The sequence below is a fragment of the Dendropsophus ebraccatus genome, chromosome 1 (genome assembly GCF_027789765.1).
Source record: "Dendropsophus ebraccatus isolate aDenEbr1 chromosome 1, aDenEbr1.pat, whole genome shotgun sequence".
Taxonomy (NCBI): domain Eukaryota; kingdom Metazoa; phylum Chordata; class Amphibia; order Anura; family Hylidae; genus Dendropsophus; species Dendropsophus ebraccatus.
The window spans coordinates 216,333,984-216,355,259 of NC_091454.1; the positions used below are offsets into that span (position 1 = coordinate 216,333,984).

The 21,276-nt window shown below is 45.4% G+C and overlaps 1 protein-coding gene across 1 annotated transcript in view; it reads left to right on the top strand.

The window, feature by feature from the left end:
• Nucleotides 1-21,276, top strand: part of LOC138769654 (complement C3-like) — a 97,149-nt gene that overhangs the window by 2,986 nt on the left and 72,887 nt on the right. The window contains exons 2-6 of the mRNA XM_069948267.1: nucleotides 10,000-10,186; nucleotides 16,179-16,341; nucleotides 16,833-16,903; nucleotides 17,274-17,380; nucleotides 17,518-17,594. Of these exons, the coding sequence (XP_069804368.1) occupies nucleotides 10,000-10,186; nucleotides 16,179-16,341; nucleotides 16,833-16,903; nucleotides 17,274-17,380; nucleotides 17,518-17,594 (605 nt within the window). The remainder of the gene's footprint in view (nucleotides 1-9,999; nucleotides 10,187-16,178; nucleotides 16,342-16,832; nucleotides 16,904-17,273; nucleotides 17,381-17,517; nucleotides 17,595-21,276) is intronic.

The window sequence follows — 21,276 nt, forward strand, 5'->3', positions numbered from 1 at the left end:
CCATACCAGACCTGACCAATACCGCCATACTGTGCTGGATAACACTGCCATACCAGACCTGACCAATACCGCCATACTGTGACTGGATAACAACTCCATACCAGACCTGACCAATACCGCCATACTGTGACTGGATAACAACTCCATACCAAACCTGACCAATACCGCCATACTGTGACTGGATAACACTGCCACACCAGACCTGACCAATACCACCATACTGTGACTGGATAACACTGCCACACCAGACCTGACCAATACTGCCATACTGTGACTAGATAACACTGTCATATCAGACCTGACCAATACCGCCATACTGTGACTGGATAACACTGCCACACCAAACCTAACCAATACCACCATGTTGTGACTGGATAACACTGCCATACCAGACCTGACCAATACCACCATACTGTGAATGGATAACACCGCCATACCAGACCTGACCAATACCGCCATACTGTGAATGGATAACACCGCCACACCAGACCTGACCAATACCGCCATACTGTGACTGGATAACACCGCCATACCAGACCTGACCAATACGGCCACACTGTGACTGGATAACACTGCGATACCACACCTGACCAATACGACTACATTGTGACTGGATAACACTGCTATACCAGACCTGACCAATACCGCCATACTGTGACTGGATGAATCTGCCATACCAGACCTGACCAATACCACCATACTGTGACTGGATAACACCGCCATACCAGACCTGACCAATACCGCCATACTGTGACTGGATAACACTGCCATACCAGACCTGACCAATACCACCATACTGTGACTGGATAACACTGCCACAGCACCTCCACCAACTCTATACTACAGGTATACAGAACCCCAAACTACACAACTATACACTACAGGTATACAGGACCCCAGAACTATATACTTTAGGTATACAAGACCTCCACCAACTCTATACTACCGGTATACAGCACCTCCACCAACTCTATACTACAGGTATACAGGACCCTCTATACACACTGACACTTTATACCCGGGCAGCGCCGGGTACATTTTCTAGTCTATATCATAACAATAAGAGTCTGTCTGTCTATCTGTCTGTCTGTCTGTCTGTCCCGGATAGACTTCCAAACGCCTGAACCGTTTGACCCCAAATTTGGCACACAGATACATCGGGTGCCCGGGAAGGTTATTGCGAAGGTCCCGTCCCTGCCAGATGTACAGGAGGGGAGGGGGAGGGGGAAGAGCAGCGTCCCATAGAGATGAATTGGAAAATCTCCTCACTGCAAACAGGTGATATAATTAGCTGAAGCTGCCCAGAGAAAATGGCAGTTTGGAGCCTTAGCAACCATGTGAATGGTTGCTAGGGCCAGCTGCCTCACAACAGATCCACAGAAATATATGGTAGGCTACCTACCTACTTTATACAGTACATGTATATACAGGAGCCCCTACTCCATCTATACAGTACATATATATATACAGGAGCCCCTACTCCATCTATACAGTACATGTATATACAGGACCCCCTACTCCATCTATACAGTACATATATATATACAGGGCCCCCTACTCCATCTATACAGTACATGTATATACAGGAGCCCCTACTCCATCTATACAGTACATGTATATACAGGGCCCCCTACTCCATCTATACAGTACATATATACAGGACCCCCTACTCCATCTATACAGTATATGTATATACAGGACCCCCTACTCCAACTATACAGTACATGTATATACAGGGCCCACTACTCCATCTATACAGTACATGTATACAGGACAGTATTACCAGCTGCTGCTGCCCTAAGCACTAAACCTTAAGGTGCCCCATCCTCACTCACCATTAGCATCAGGATAGGTAGGTAATAGCTCCAGACGTCACATTTAACACCGCCACACCAAACCTGACCAATACCGCAACACTGTGACTGGATAACACCGCCATACCAGACCTGACCAATACCGCCATACTGTGACTGGATAACACTGCCACACCAGACCTGACCAATACCGCTATACTGTGCTGGATAACACTGCCATACCAGACCTGACCAATACCATCATACTGTGACTGGATAACACTGCCATACTAGACCTGACCAATACCGCCATACTGTGACTGGATAACACCGCCATACCAGACCTGACCAATACCGCCATACTGTGACTGGATTAAACTGCCATACCAGACCTGACCAATACCGCCATACTGTTACTGGATAATTCTGTCATACCAAACCTGACCAATACCGCCATACTGTGACTGCTGTGACTGGATAACACTGCCATACCAGACCTGACCAATACCACCATACTGTGACTGGATAACACCGCCATACCAGACCTGACCAATACCGCCATATTGTGATTGGATAACACTGCCATACCAGACCTGACCAATACCACCATACTGTGACCGGATAACACAGCCACATCAGACCTGACCAATACCGCCATACTGTGAAGGGAAGGGTACTGCCCCTCTGCAAGGTGCTACCCTAGGCACCAGACCATGGGTGCCTAATGGTAAATACGACCCTGCAGGTATACAGGACACTAGAGGTATACAGGACCCCAAAACTATTCACTACAGGTGCACGGGACCTCCACCAACTATATACTACAGGTATACAGGACCCCAAACTTTACACTACAGGTATAGAGGACCCCAAAACTATACACTACAGGTATACAGGACCTCCACCAACTATATACTTCAGGTATATAGGACCTCCACCAACTATATACTTCAGGTATACAGGACCTCCACCAACTATATACTACAGGTATACAGGACCCCAAACTATACACTACAGGTATACAGGACCCCAAAACTATACACTACAGGTATACAGGACCTCCAACAACTCTTTACTAGAGGTATACAGGACCCCAAGCTATACACTACAGGTATACAGGACCCCAAAACTATACACTACAGGCATACAGGAACTCCACCAACTATATACTACAGGTATATAGGACCCCAAACTATACACTACAGGTATACAGGACCCCAAAACTATACACTACAGGTATACAGGACCTCCAACAACTCTATACTACTGGTATACAGCACCCCCACCAACTCTTTACTAGAGGTATACAGGACCCTAAACTATACACTACAGGTATACAGGACCCCAAAACTATACACTACAGGTATACTGGAACTCCACCAACTATATACTACAGGTATATAGGACCCCAAACTATACACTACAGGTATACAGGACCCCAAAACTATACACTGCAGGTATACATGACCTCCACCAACTCTATACTACAGGTATACAGGACCTTCACCAACTCTATACTACAGGTATACAGGACCCCCAAACTTTACACTACAGGTATACAGGACCTCCACCAACTATATATTACAGGTATACAGGACCCCAAACTATACACTACAGGTTTACAGGAACTCAAAACTATACACTACAGCTATACAGGACCTCCACCAACTCTGTAATACAGGTATACAGCACCCCCACCAACTCTATACTACAGGAATACAGGACCCCAAACTATACACTACAGGCATACAGGAACTCCATCAACTATATACTACAGGTATATAGGACCCCAAACTATAAACTACAGGTATACAGGACCCCAAAACTATACACTACAGGTATACAGGACCTCCACCAACTCTATACTACAGGTATACAGCACCTTTACCAACTGTATACTATAGGTATACAGGACCTTCACCAACTCTATACTACAGGTATACAGGACCCCCAAAGTTTACACTACAGGTATACAGGACCTCCACCAACTATATACTACAGGTATAAAGGACCACAAACTATACACTACAGGTTTACAGGAACTCAAAACTATACACTACAGCTATACAGGACCTCCACCAACTCTATAATACATGTATACAGCACCTTTACCAATTCTATACTACAGGTATACAGGACCCCCAAACTTTACACTACAGGTATACAGGACCTCCACCAACTATGTACTACAGGTATACAGGACCATCAAACTATACACTACAGGTATACAGGACCCCTGAACTATATACTACAGGTATACAATACCTCCACCAACTATACACTATAGGTATCCAGGACCCTCAAACTATAAACTATAGGCATACAAGACCTCCACAAACTATACATTACAGGTATACAGCACCAACTATATACTACAGGTATACAGGACCCCCGAACTATACAGTACAGGTATACAGGACCTTCACCAACTATACACTGCAGGTATACAGGACTTCCCAAACTATAAAGTACAGGTATACAGCCCCCCCCCCAACTATACACTATGGGTATAAAGCCCCCGCACCCCCCAACTATGCACTACAGATATGTGGGACCGCTAAAAACTATACACTGTAGGTATACATAACCCCTCCAACTATGCACTACAGGTATACACTGATTCCACTGATGAAACAATACCTTTAGATTGGCCTCCTGGGCACCTTAGAACAAATCTAATTAACACACTGACACTTTATACCCGGGCAGCGCTGGGTACATTTTCTAGTCTATATCATAAAAATGAAAGTCTGTCTGTCTGTCTGTCTGTCCCATATAGACTTCCAAACGCCTGAACCGTTTGGCCCCAAATTTGGCGCACAGATTCATTGGGTGCCCGGGAAGGTTTTAGCGAAGGTCCCGTCCCCGCCAGATGTACAGAAGGGGAGGGGGAGGGGGAAGAGCGGCGCCCCATAGAGATGAATTGGAAAATCTCCTCATTGCTCACACATAATTAGCTGCAGCTGCCCAGAGCAAACGGCAGTTGAGAGCATAAGCAACCAATAGGATTACTGCTTTCATTTTCACAGGGAGTTGTGGTTGCTAGGGAAGCTGCCTCACAACATCCACAGAAATAAGTGGTAGACCCCCTACTCCATCTATACAGTACATGTATACAGGGCCCCCTACTCCATCTATACAGTACATGTATACACAGGGCCCCCTACTCCATCTATACAGTACATGTATACAGGGCCCCCTACTCCGACTATACAGGACATGTATACAGAACATTACAGGTATACAGGACCCTCTACTCCAACTATACAGTACATGTATACAGGGCCCCCTACTCCATCTATACTGTACATGTATACAGGACCCCCTACTCCTACTATACAGTACATGTATACAGGGCAGTATTACCAGCTGCTGCTGCCCTGAGCGCTAGACCTGAGGACGCCCCATCCTCACTCACCAATTAGCATCAGGATTGGTAGGTAATAGCTCCAGACATCACATTTAACACCGCCACACCAGGCCTGACCAATACCGCCATACTGTGACTTGGTAACACCGCCATACCAGACCTTACCAATACCGCCATACTGTGACTGGATAACACTGCCACACCAGACCTGACCAATACCGCCATGCTGTGTCTGGATAACACTGTCATAACACACCTGACCAATACCGTCATTCTGTGACTGGATAACACCGCCATACCAGACATGACCAATACCGCCACACTGTGACTGGATAACACCGCCACACCAGACCTGAACAATACTACCATACTGTGACTGGATAACACTGCCACACCAGACCTGACCAATCCCGCCATACTGTGACTGGATAACACCGCCATACCAGACCTGACCAATACCCCCATACTGTGACTGGATAACACTGCCACACCAGACCTGACCAATACCGCCTTACTGTGACTGGATAACACTGTCATATCAGACCTGACCAATATCGCCATACTGTGACTGGATAACACCGTCATACCAGACCTGACCAATACCGCCACATTGTGACTGGATAACACTGCCATACCAGACCTGACCAATACCGCCACACTGTGACTGGATAACACCGCCATACCAGACCTGACCAATACGGCCACAATGTGACTGGATAACACTGCCATACCACACCTGACCAATACGGCCACACTGTGACTGGATAACACTGCCATACCAGACCTGACCAATACGGACATACTGTGACTGGACAACACCACCACACCAGACCTGACCAATACCGCCATACTGTGACTGGATAACACCGCCATACCAGACCTGACCAATACGATACACTGTGACTGGATAACACCTCTATACCAGACCTGACCAATACCGCCATACTGTGACTGGATTAATCTGCCATACCACACCTTACCAATACCGCCATACTGTGACTGGATTAATCTGCCATACCAGATCTGACCAATACCACCATACTGTGACTGGAAAACACTGCCATACCAGACCTGACCAATACCACCATACTGTGACTGGATAACACTGCCATACCAGACCTGACCAATACCGCCATACTGTGAATGGATAACCCTGCCATACCAGACCTGACTAATACCGCCACATAGTGACTGGATAACACTACCATACCAGACCTGACCAATACCGCCACACTGTGACTGGATAACACCGCCATACCAGACCTGACCCATACGGCCACACTGTGACTGGATAACACTGCTATACCAGACCTGACCAATACCGCCATACTGTGACTTGATAACACTGCCACACCAGACCTGACCAATCCCGCCATACTGTGACTGGATAACACCGCCATACCAGACCTGACCAATACCCCCATACTGTGACTGGATAACACTGCCACACCAGACCTGACCAATACCGCCTTACTGTGACTGGATAACACTGTCATATCAGACCTGACCAATATCGCCATACTGTGACTGGATAACACCGTCATACCAGACCTGACCAATACCGCCACATTGTGACTGGATAACACTGCCATACCAGACCTGACCAATACCGCCACACTGTGACTGGATAACACCGCCATACCAGACCTGACCAATACGGCCACAATGTGACTGGATAACACTGCCATACCACACCTGACCAATACGGCCACACTGTGACTGGATAACACTGCCATACCAGACCTGACCAATACGGACATACTGTGACTGGACAACACCACCACACCAGACCTGACCAATACCGCCATACTGTGACTGGATAACACCGCCATACCAGACCTGACCAATACGATACACTGTGACTGGATAACACCTCTATACCAGACCTGACCAATACCGCCATACTGTGACTGGATTAATCTGCCATACCACACCTTACCAATACCGCCATACTGTGACTGGATTAATCTGCCATACCAGATCTGACCAATACCACCATACTGTGACTGGAAAACACTGCCATACCAGACCTGACCAATACCGCCATACTGTGAATGGATAACCCTGCCATACCAGACCTGACTAATACCGCCACATAGTGACTGGATAACACTACCATACCAGACCTGACCAATACCGCCACACTGTGACTGGATAACACCGCCATACCAGACCTGACCCATACGGCCACACTGTGACTGGATAACACTGCTATACCAGACCTGACCAATACCGCCATACTGTGACTTGATAACACTGCCATACCAGACCTGACCAATACGGCCATACTTTGACTGTACAACACCACCACACCAGACCTAACCAATACCGCCATACTTTGACTGGATAACACTGCTATACCAGACCTGACCAATACGATACACTGTGACTGGATAACACCGCCATACCAGACCTGACCCATACGGCCACACTGTGACTGGATAACACTGCTATACCAGACCTGACCAATACCGCCATACTGTGACTTGATAACACTGCCATACCAGACCTGACCAATACGGCCATACTTTGACTGGACAACACCACCACACCAGACCTAACCAATACCGCCATACTTTGACTGGATAACACTGCCATACCAGACCTGACCAATACGATACACTGTGACTGGATAACACCGCCATACCAGACCTGACCAATATCGCCATACTGTGACTGGATAACACCGCCATACCAGACCTTACCAATACCGCCATACTGTGACTGGATGAATCTGCCATACAAGAGCTGACCAATACCGCCATACTGAGACTGGATAACACTGCCATACCAGACCTGACCAATACCGCCACACTGTGACTGGATAACACTGCCACAGCACCTTCACCAACTCTATACTACAGGTATCTATCTATCTATCTATCTATCTATGTTTCTGCCGTTGCTCGGGGCAGCTGTGAGGTGGTGGTACAGCAAGGAGGGCTTGGGATACACTTGGGCACTTGTCACGGTGGCCAGGAATGTTGATAACACTCCCCCCCCCCGGACACACGGGCACTGCACTTGACAAAGGGTAACCCAAGTGCAAGGTGTAGGTGCTTGGAGTTGTGGGGCCCTTTCTAGACTCCTTCAGCTGGGGGATCTAAGGAAGTAATGATTCTTAAAGAGAATGTACCATCAGGTACATCCTCTTTAACCTGACACAGGGATAGAATGGCTCCGTAACGGGGAAGTCGGTGCCGCGGTCTGTTTTTCGAACCGCGGCCCGCCCCTAGTGGGAGGGAATTCCCTCCCCTGTATGACGCGGCTCCATTAGAATCAATGGAGCCGCGTCATAGAGGGGAGGGAATTCCTTCCCACTGGGGGTGGGCCGGCCAGCCTCCAGTGATTGCGCACCGGGCAGTTACTGTGGATAGAACGGTGCCGTGCACGGGAACCGGGCCGCCGTTCGAAAAACAGACCGCTGCACCGACATCCCTGTGACAACGCCATTCTATCCCTCTGTCAGGTTAAAGAGGATGTACCTGATGGTACATCCTCTTTAAGTACCCCCTATAGACCCTTTGCAGTGTTTTTTGTAGAGTACCTCCTGCAGACCCTTTGCAGTGTTTTCTGTAGAGTACCTCCTGCAGACTCTGTGCAGTGTTTTCTGTAGAGTACCTCCTGCAGACTCTCTGCAGTGTTTTCCGTAGAGTACCTCCTGGAGACTCTGTGCAGTGTTTTCTGTAGAGTACCTCCTGCAGACTCTGTGCAGTGTCTTCTGTAGTGTACCTCCTGCCAGGGGCAGATTAAGCATACCATGGGCAGAAATCAATAGTACCGAACATTTTAAATTGGGTTTATTAGGCAAATCTGCCATTATCTGCATCCAAAAAGCCTCCCCCCCTCCTCTCTCTCATTCACTGCTTATTATTAGGAAATCTTGACTCTTTTACATCAGTCGGGCCCTGTCTGTTTTATGGAGAGGGGAGGGGGGAGGAGGTGAATAGTCGTCAGCATAGAGCAGAGAACAAACAATTCGAGAGCGGGAGCTGTGTGAAAGCCAGTATTCAGAGGTCAAAGAGGTCAGTGCTGACTTCAGAGGAGATAGCCCGGTGATGTAGCTGTAAATTAACTCTATGTTGTCCTGTTTTGGTGCCTCATCTCCCTCCACCCCTCCCCTCTCCATAAGAGAACCATGAAGACGGGGGGAGAGCTTCAAACTGCTTTTTCATGATAAAAATGCATTTTTTTGTGCTAATAAACCCAATTACAAAGTTTATTAAAATCGCCTTTTTTTTTTCAATTTGAAAGCGCAAATGATTTTTTTTTCCGGTTTTGCAGCATATTTTATGGAAAAATAATGCCTGTCATTGCAAAGTACAGTTGGTTTCACAAAAAATAAGGGCTCATATGGGTCTCTAGGTGAATAAATGCACGCGCTATGGCCTTTTAAATATAAAGTGGAAAAAGCAAAAGTGCAAAAACGGAAATTGACTTTGACCTTAAGGGGTTAATTGCTGTTTGTATGTGAGACTTGTATTTATTCTCAACACACTAATGACCCAACTGACCCGAGATTCTTAGTCTGTTGATCACTTATTAGGAGCTGATCTCCAAAGCCAGACACAGCTATTGACACCTCAATGCCCAAGTCATTTTTGGACTTCAGCTTACGTCTGGTCCCCAGCTACTGTACCTCCAACAGCCAGGACCCGCCGCGAATGACACAGACACAGCTTCTGTGCCTGTGTCATCCTTCATCATAAATTAATGTCTCTGGATTTAGCTGCAGTGACGTTAATTTACAGTTTGTTAGGACAGGAAATAGAACTGGGAATATACTGTGGAAGATATAAAATACTGATCTCTCTCTCCATGTGTTTCCTCCACTAGATGCAGCCTGATAACCCCCAGCGTGCTGCGTGTGGACAACGAAGAGACCATTGTAGTAGATGGACATGGCACTGCGTTTGATGCTGTCATCACAATCCAAGACTTTCCCCATAAAAGACTCAGAATAGCTACAAGCAAAGTCTCTGTGAACAGCAATAACCAGTTCTTTGGAAAAGTTAAGTTGACGGTAAGTTTCCAGTCAAGTTGAATTCCAGTAATGACTGGGTGACACATGATTTACCTCTTCTTGTCTTCGTGCATTAGATTACAATTGGTCCTGATTCTCAACTCCCATTTGGTTCTTGCTTTAATTCCCTGTAATATGTTTCATCTGGTTTGATCTTTCAAATATGTATTTAGGTTCTAATTCTTGTTCACCTTCTAGCTATGACTTTTTATATATCCTGACCTAAGAGAGTTAAAGTGGTTTTTGGTTTCTGCCATCTCTTGTCCTTACTGCACCTTCACTTCTATTTTTCGGCTATGTTCCCACTACGTATATGTCCGGCCGCATATTTTCGCGGCCGGACATATACGTGTTAAACTCCGTCCGAGGATTTACGCAAGTTGCGGCCGGCTACGTACGGACCGCGGACTTACGCCCGTAGTCTACTTACGCTTCCCGAGCGCCCTACGTAGCGATCTGACAGCGGTCTTTTACTTGGAAATCTTCGCCTAGCCCCAGACACTCCACAGAACCTTTTGGATCGGCAAAGAAAAGTGGAAAAATGAAGAAATCACCACTATGTACGGGACCGCATGTTACGCTACGGGCGTAAGTTACGGCATTTTCGTGCTCAAACAATGGTCTGGTTCATTTTTTACGGCACCACGTACGATCCTGGCGTAAGTTCTTACTTAGTGTGAACTGTGCAGCCGTACATTGTATACTTTCCATTGTACGCAAACTACGTAAATCTCCGGCCACTTATTCACAGAACGCGCTACGTCCAGAGACTTACATAGTGTGAACATAGCCTTTAAGTGTTCTTCAGATTCTAAGCATTCTCCTTCACTATATATTGTAGCAAATCAGCTCCTTTGCCGCAAACTGAACACATGCATTTACACTAGAGACAGATAGGTAGAGGCAGGGTTAGAGAGGGTTATACAAGGTTGATTACATATCAGGGACAGATGAAGGAAGAACTGTAAGGGTATAAACCCACACACCGTATAAGCAACGTATTTACTGCTGCGATACGCAGCAAAAACGCAGCAGATTATATCTAAATAACTGAACACAGCATCAAATCTGTACCAACAAATCTGCTGCGTATTTGCTGCGTATTTGTTGCGTATCTGCTGTTTATACGGTGTGTGGGTTTGTACCCTAAAATTGCTCCTGTTCTGTCAATTTGTGTGCCAGTACACCCTGTCCACAGTTCTCCTGTGTGAAGTTAACCCAGTGAGTCACCTATCAGGTTACATCAGATGGCCTGTTGTAAAACCGTGTCTGGCAGCAAAATAACTGTCATTAACAATAACACTTATTATGCTGCCAAACATCATTTTACAACAGGCCATCTGACGTAAACTGTCGGGTGACTGACAGACTTAACGTCACCCAGGAGAGCTGTGGAAGTTGATGGATCACTGATGTACAATGAGTCATTGTACTGTATGCCAGTGATCCGCCACCATTCGAAGCCCTCCTGGGTGAAGTGAAGTGCAGCAGAAATCAGCCAACAGGGAGATCAGGTATTACCATTCAAAAGTGACATAACTCAAACATTAGGTGCAATAAGTAAAAGTCTTTTATCTGTGTAGCACCTTTAAAATAGCTGCCGGTGACATATGGGTCAATGAATGCAAATTACAACGCATATACCTCGTATCCAATATGACCGAGCATAGGTGAATATTCACAAATAAAGTGCAAAAGTCGTAAATATTACAATAAATAGAAACCTAAGATATTAAATGGGATGCTGTTCTGCCCAATGGAAAACCCTCCATAAGTCCTTGATAAGGCACTTGTAAACAGAACTTGTAATCAGTGTCCATTAGGGTTTGTATCCCTTTAATTTTTAAGAGTAACGTAACACAGCGTCCATTTTAAAGTTATCCTATAAACACTTGCAACAACTAGTGACTGCCATAATGGTGACAAAATATAAAACAAGACTTCTTCTTTCTTAAATGTTACATCAATTAGCCAACATGGCAAAACTTTGCACAATTGGGCCTACATAACAGAAACGATGACTGCCCAAAGGGTGCAATCCACATGAGTTTGGCAAGATGCTGATGCACAGCCAAGAGATAACCCCAACCTCTGGCCTCTAAAACATCTGGACACCCTATCACCACTGACTGATGGTAGTCCGTTGGGGACCTGTGGAGGTGGGTTCTGGGGGAACGACTGCCACTATGGGATGGGATGAAGTCCCACAACATGCTGCCAAACAATTATGCCGCAACAGCTGCTTCCCCCATAGAAATTAATGGGACATTAAAAGCATTTTTGTCCTGAATAAAAGAGCCCCAATAGTCCCACTAGTGTAACTGCCATAGGTTAGCTGTTTTAGTGTTGTTCATTTAAGGTTCGGTTAATGAACCCAAATTTTACGCCAAAAATTTGTGAACCTGCCGAACCGAACTTTCGAAAAGTTTGCTCCTCTTTATAAACAAGGATTGTTGCCTTCGGAGATTGAACCTTTTTTCTCCAGGCGGAGGCAGTGACCCTTTGTCTTTTGATGGGGTTTTACCTGGAACATCTTTTCCCCATATTTCTTCTAGGGGCCATTTATAAACTTATATCGGTTGATCATATCTCCCCTTAAACGTTTCTTCTCGAGACTAAACAAATGTAATTCCTTTAATCTCTCCTCATAACTAAGATGCTCCATTCCCCTTATTATAGTGCTTGAAAAAGCACTATATTGTAATCCGTATTCTTCTTCTTCCGTTTCTTCTTCCAGCCATTTTTCTGCGATTAATACAGACTCCGTTCCAACTGCGTTTTGAAGCCCTCAGCGGTAACGGGTGTGCTATCTATTTTTTCGTTTCGATGAGATTTTAAGTTTTTAAGAAATTTACGTTTAAAGACCCGTAATTTCCCATAGAAAATAATGGCCCATTGGAAATAATGGCCACACTCTAAACGCTAACAGCCAATCACAGCACATATGCAAATAGCTGAAATATAGCAGCCAATAGAAACTCTAAGGTCTTGTCAGGCAATATCTACAACATTCACACAGTCACATGTCCACTATTGGCCAATAGAAGATGTAGAAGATGGAAGTTCCTTCACGATTTTGTCTCCCTGACATGAGTAAGATTGTCATGGTAACCGGCAATGATCTCTACCATAATAAGTACCCAAGTCGCTCTTAAATGGACCCATGTCGCTCTTAAAGGGACCCATGTCGCTCTTAAAGGGACCCATGTCGCTCTTAAAGGGACCCAAGTCACTCTTAAAGGGACGGGACGCATGTTGCTCTTAAAGGGACCCATGTTGCTCTTAAAAGGAACCATGTCGCTCTTAAAGGGACCTATGTCGCTCTTAAAGAGACCCATGTCGTTCTTAAAGGGATCCATGTCGCTCTTAAAGGGACGGGACCCAAGTCGCCCTTAAAGGGAACCAGGTCGCTCTTAAAGGGACCCATTTCGCTCTTAAAGGGACGGGACCCAAGTTGCTCTTAAAGGGAACCAGGTTGCTCTTAGGGCGGCCGGCCGAACCGCTCTATCCGTCCCTCGTGCCGGCCCCCCTCTGCCGCGTCACAACTGTGCTCAGCCGCGATTGGCTGAGCACAGTTATGCTCAGCCAATCGCGACTGAGCAGCTGATGATGCGGCAGAGGGGGGGGGGCGGCACGAGGGACGGATGGAGCGGTTCAGCCGGCCGCCCGAAGATGACATCATTGTCCCATGATGGCGGACGGGGGTCGACACGAATCAGGTGAGTGTAGTGCATCACACTTCCGGGTCATTACAAAGTTGTATAACAGGTCGCTCTTTAAGGGAACCATTTCGCTCTTAAAGGGACCCAAGTTGCTTTTAAAGGGACCCAAGTCGCTCTAAAAGTGACCCAAGTCACTCTTAAAGTTAACCAAGTCGCTCTTAAGAGCGACCTGGGTCCCTTTAAGAGCGACTTGGGTCCCTTTAAGAGCGACCTGGGTCCCTTTAAGAGCGACCTGGGTCCCTTTAAGAGCGACCTGGGTCCCTTTAAGCGCGACTTGGGTCCCTTTAAGAGCGACTTGGGTCCCTTTAAGAGCGACCTGGGTTCCTTTAAGAGCGACTTGGGTCCCCTTAAAAGCGACTTGGGTCCCTTTAAGAGCAACTTGGGTCCCTTTAAGAGCGACTTGGGTCCCTCTAAGAGCGACTTGGGTCCCAAGTCGCTCCCAAAGGGACCCATGTTGCTCTTAAAGGGACGCGAACCAAGTTGCTCTTAAAGTGACGGGACCCAAGTCGCTTGTAAAGGGACGGCACCCAGGGTTAAAGTTTCTCTCTTTTCAAGCACTATGTATTTCCCTGGAAATGCAAATCTAGTTAGTTTAGTTGCCGTCTTTGTACCCTCTCCAGCTCTAGAACATCCTTTCTATGAATCGGTGCCCAGAACTGAACAGCGACTCCAGATGAGGCCGCACCAAAGCTTTATAAAGCGGTAATATTATATCCCTGTCCCGAGAGTCCATGCCTGCTTTAATGCATGACAATATCCTGCTGGCCTTAGAAGCAGCTGACTGACATTGTGTGCTGTTCTGTAGTCTATTATCTACAAGTACACCCAGATCCTTCTCTATCAGTGACTCTCCCAGAGTAACTCCCCCCAGGACATATGATGCATGCGGGTTACTAGTACAATTGCGTTAGTAGCTAACGACAATCTTTCCATGTATTATGTTGAAGGTCGTTCCCAAAACCGCTCGTTTGCAATCGTTTATCGGTGGAAACAAAAATTGCTTAGTCTGATAGAGCTCTAAAAAAATCATTGTCTTTAGATGATGCTTTCCTTAGTATTTACATTTAAGGCATAGGGCTCCATTAAGGAATGGTGTCCGTATGGATGGTTAATCACACGCTTTTTAGATTGTTCCCATGATATAGATTGTTCTGTTGCTCGGACAGTGGGGTGGATGGGAAGTTTTAAAATAAATAGATAGAGTGTCCCAGTACAGGGGTTACTAAGATTTTTACTGCCCGTCAGAAAGTAACTCTGTTAGATGTCACACCAAGAGCTGGGAGCTGTGATTTTTCTCTCCAGCCACTAGGTGTCTCACTCCCCTGTGCACAGCTGTACTGTCCAGGTTTAGCTTTGTCTGTGTTTATCCAATCACAGGTGCAAGACACTCTATACTCTCTCTTTCTCTACTCTTCTCTCTTCCTGTAACACAGCCCTATAGGGAAGGCGTTCCTGTTTTGCAGTCTAATCTAGTCTAGTCATAGCCTGGAGTGATGTCAGATCTGTACTGAACCAACCAGTATGCAGTGCTAAACCCTAGAACCGTGGGTTGGGACACCCTTGTTTACGCTGTGGATCTTCTTAAATGTCAGGACAGTCACCCCCTCAAAGAGAGGAAGAGGGACTGATCCCCAGTAAGACAAAGTTGCTAAGTGCTGATGTATCTTACTGACAACGCTTGTCCACTTGGGGGAATCTTCAGTGGGAGCTCGACCTACCCTACCTGGCAGTCTCCGAGCTGGTGGGGCAGAATGCAGTCATATATGCAGTGTCCATATACATACGTGCGTTCGAGAAGTTCTTCTTTCAACTATCTACAACACAATCCCGGCAGAATACTGCACTACTTAGACAGGGGCCCCTACACTAGCCTCACTACCAAGTCTTTCTATTCTTCACCTCTACCTAAAGTCTACTTCAGGAGTTGTATTACTTTTGCAGTAAGCACTAAGTAAAGTGTCAACTGTTTGTTAAGTGCCGGACTCTGCCACCTCTTTTATGGTACACCTGCACCTTTCCCCCTCACACTTCACTACTGTTCTACCAAAGGACCAGTGGCCATGTGTGGGTACTACCACTCCTGTCTACCGAGACAAAGCTGCCCTAAAACACCAGAGCCCACCAGATGCCAAAACATCCACATATGGCACCCACGGCAGAAAGGGAATGTCACGGCAGATAGGGAATAGATAGATACTGTATATAGATAGACAGATAGTTGTGGCACTTTCCTTTCCACTGATACCTATGATGATGATTTGTTTTTTCAGATCAACTCAAAACATTGGGAAAAAGAGATGGATAAGAAACAGCATGTGTTTGTCATGATGACGTCTCCTGTCTGCAATCTGGAGAAAATTGTCCTGCTGTCCTTTCAAAGTGGATACATCTTCCTACAGACCGACAAACCCATCTACACCCCAGGATCTACAGGTAGAGTGATATGACTAAGCGGGTGACAAGAAGATTCTTTTGGAGACCGAGACCATCTGTCAATCACAGCTGCGCTCTCATTGTAGTTGGTGCTGGTACTAGTGTTGTAGCTGGTACTGGCGCTCGTCTTGACAGTGTAACCATATAAATATGAGGATAACAAGAAAACAAAAGCGGGCACTCACCAGTAATGTGCATCTTCAAGTCGGTTTATTGAGGGTTCACTTCAACATGCAGGGAGGGGGGAGTGCAAACACGTCCTACAGGTAGACTACAATTGTTTCACGCGATGACGCGCTTCTTCCGGTCTACAGATGGAAGAAGCGCGTCATCGCGTATACACAATAGCTTACATTTACCCATATGTCTATGACAAATATAAGTCTGATATTGGCCTCGGACAAACAGCACCCAATCTCAGCTCAGCTTTCATAAGAATAAAGAAATATGTTATATAACCATAAAATTTATTGTTTTCTTTCATTCTTAAGTTATGTACAGGATTTTTAGCATGACAGCAAATTTCAAACCAGTGAGCAAGGCGGTGACTGTTGAATTCCTGGTAAGACTGTGTTCTTCTGCAACAGATGTAGAAATTGTGGTTAGTTTACTTACTATGACGCTCAGATACTGGTGTCATACATTGGGGAAAGAAACCTGCTATACAGCTAAGCTATACATTGCCATCACTGCCATTAACTGCAGTGCAACCTATTGTCTAGATATTAGAACTATATCATTAGTAATATGATTCCTGATGGTGCCTCCTTCTGCTTCACAGTGACTACACACTTCCCCCAAAGGGTTGGGCAGGGTACACCGGGTTTAGGGACCCATGTTAATTCATGTAAACCAGTGGTGGTGAAGAGGGGGGGAGTTGTTCGACTTCAGTATAATATCTGTATTATTTGGAACCTTTTTTTTCTTCACAGACTCCAGATAATGTCGTAGTTAAAAAAGATATACATCAAAGGGGAGAAAAGAACCAGAACATTAAAGGAATCATTTCCTTGTCTTATAAACTGCCTGAACATATACGGTAAGAAGCAACTACATGGAAGTAGGACGCAGCGACCTCAGGAGTCATAAGTCTATCAAGAGGGCAGGGAGGAGGAGGAGGAGGAGGATGACGATGATGACAATGACAATATTTAGCTTTTGCCCTTTATTTTACAGTTTGGGAGTATGGACCATCTCAGCAAAGTATGAGGACACTCTGTTACAGACCACACAATTCGAAGTGAAGGAATATGGTAAGAGTTGCAGCAAAGAAAAGACCTAGAGATAACTGTTGCCAAATTATCCTCTGTTATTGGTCTGTGTAGCCTGGGTTTATCTGCTTTATATTAAACAGTGGGGCCTCAATATACAGTTCTGGGGGGACCATTGTACCTTGAAACCATTATATGTTGAGACCATAACTCTATAGAAAACTGGTGTGTAATTATGTATTTTCTGATTTTTGTATGATGAGTATTGTAGAGAGGAGATACTAGACACACAGCAGTACAGGACATGTAGTATCACTCTGTACTGTAGAAGAGATACTAGACACACACACACACAGCAGTACAGGACATGTAGTATCACACTGTACTGTAGAGAGGAGATACTAGACACACACAGCAGTACAGGACATGTAGTATCACACTGTACTGTAGAGAGGAGATACCAGACACACAGCAGTACAGGCCATGTAGTATCACACTGTACTGTAGAGAGGAGATACTAGACACACAGCAGTACAGGCCATGTAGTATCACACTGTACTGTAGAGAGGAGATACCAGACACACAGCAGTACAGGCCATGTAGTATCACACTGTACTGTAGAGAGGAGATACTAGACACACAGCAGTACAGTCCATGTAGTATCACACTGTACTGTAGAGAGGAGATACGAGAGACACAGCAGTACAGGACATGTAGTATCACACTATACTGTAGAAAGGGTATACTAGATACACACAGCAGGACAGGACATGTAGTATCACACTGTACTGTAGAGAAGAGATACTAGACACACACAGCAGTACAGGACATGTAGTATCACACTGTACTGTAGAGAGGAGATACCAGACACACAGCAGTACCAGCCATGTAGTATCACACTGTACTGTACAGAGGAGATACTAGACACACAGCAGTACAGGACATGTAGTATAACACTGTACTGTAGAGAGGAGATACTAGACACACACACAGCAGTACAGGACATGTAGTATCACACTGTACTATGGAGAGGAGATACTAGACACACACACAGCAGTACAGGACATGTAGTATAACACTGTACTATGGAGAGGAGATACTAGACACACACAGCAGTACAGGACATGTAGTATCACACTGTACTGTAGAGAGGAGATACTAGACAAACACAGCAGTACAGGACATGTAGTATCACACTGTACTATGGAGAGGAGATACTAGACACACAAACAGCAGTACAGGAAATGTAGTATCACACCATACTGTAGAGAGGAGATACTAGACACACAGCAGTACAGTACATAAAGTATAACACTGTACTGTAGAGAGGAGATACTAGACACACACAGCAGTACAGGACATGTAGTATCACACTGTACTATGGAGAGGAGATACTAGACACACACACAGCAGTACAGGACATGTAGTATAACACTGTACTGTAGAGAGGAGATACTAGACACACACACAGCAGTACAGGACATGTAGTATCACACTGTACTATGGAGAGGAGATACTAGACACACACACAGCAGTACAGGACATGTAGTATAACACTGTACTATGGAGAGGAGATACTATACACACACAGCAGTACAGGACATGTAGTATCACACTGTACTGTAGAGAGGAGATACTAGACAAACACAGCAGTACAGGACATGTAGTATCACACTGTACTATGGAGAGGAGATACTAGACACACAAACAGCAGTACAGGAAATGTAGTATCACACCATACTGTAGAGAGGAGATACTAGACAAACACAGAAGTACAGGACATGTAGTATCACACTGTACTATGGAGAGGAGATACTAGACACACACACAGCAGTACAGGACATGTAGTATCACACTGCACTGTACATAGGAGATACTAGACACACACACAACAGTACAGGACATGTAGTATCACACTGTACTGTAGAGAGGAGATACTAGACAAACACAGCAGTACAGGACATGTAGTATCACACTGTACTATGGAGAGGAGATACTAGACACACAAACAGCAGTACAGGAAATGTAGTATCACACTATACTGTAGAGAGGAGATGCTAGACACACACACAGCAGTACAGGACATGTAGTATCACACTGTACTATGGAGAGGAGATACTAGACACACACAGCAGTACAGAACATGTAGTATCACACTGTACTGTAGAGAGGAGATACTAGACACACACACAGCAGTACAGGACATGTAGTATCACACTGTACTATGGAGAGGAGATACTAGACACACACAGCAGTACAGGACATGTAGTATCACACTATACTGTAGAGAGGAGATACTAGACACACACTCAGCAGTACAGGACATGTAGTATCACACTGTACTATGGAAAGGAGATACTAGACACACACACAGCAGTACAGGGCATGTAGTATCACACTGTACTGTAGAGAGGAGATACTAGACAATCACAGAAGTACAGGACATGTAGTATCATACTGTACTATGGAGAGGAGATACTAGACACACACACAGCAGTACAGGACATGTAGTATCACACTGCACTGTACATAGGAGATACTAGACACACACACAGCAGTACAGGACATGTAGTATCACACTGTACTGTAGAGAGGAGATACTAGACAAACACAGCAGTGCAGGACATGTAGTATCACACTGTACTATGGAGAGGAGATACTAGACACACAAACAGCAGTACAGGACGTGTAGTATCACACTGTACTGTAGAGAGGAGATACTAGAAACACAGCATTACAGGACATGTAGTATCACACTTTACTGTAGAGAGGAGATACTAGACACACAGCAGTACAGGACATGTAGTATCACACTATACTGTAGATGAGATACCACACACACAGCAGTACAAGACATGTAGTATCACACTATACGGTAGAGAGGAGATACTAGACATACACACAGCAGTACAGGACATGTAGTATCACACTGTACTGTAGAGAGGAGATAATAGACACACACAGCAGTACAGGACATGTAGTATCACACTGCTGTAGAGAGGAGATACTAGACGCACACCTGTACAGGACATGCAGTATCAAACTGTACTGTAGAAAGGAGATATTAGACACACTGCAGTACAGGACATGTAGTATCACACTGCTGTATACTGTACAGAGGGGATACTACACACACAGAGCAGTACAGGACAAGTGGTATCACACTGTACTGTAGAGAGGAGATACTAGACACACACAGCAGTACAGGACATGTAGTATCACACTGTACTGTACAGAGGAGATACTAGACACACATAGCTGTACAGGACATGTAGTATCACACTGCACTGTACATAGGAGATACTTGACACACACAGCAGTACGGGACATGTAGTATTACACTATACTGTAGAGAGGAGATACTAGACACACACAGCAGTACAGGACATGTAGTATCAAACTGTACTGTACAGAGGAGATACTAGACACACATAGCTGTACAGGACATGTAGTATCAAACTGTACTGTACAGAGGAGATACTAGACACACATAGCTGTACAGGACATGTAGTATCACACTATACTGACAGATTTCTATGACTGCCATGCATGCGCCTCTCAGTACGTCCAGAGTGGGGTGTGGGAGACGGGGCCTCTATGTGTGTAATTCTGTATTTTCTGATTTTTGTATGATGAGTATTGTAGAGAGGAGATACTAGACACACAGCAGTACAGGACATGTAGTATCACTCTGTACTGTAGAAGAGATACTAGACACACACAC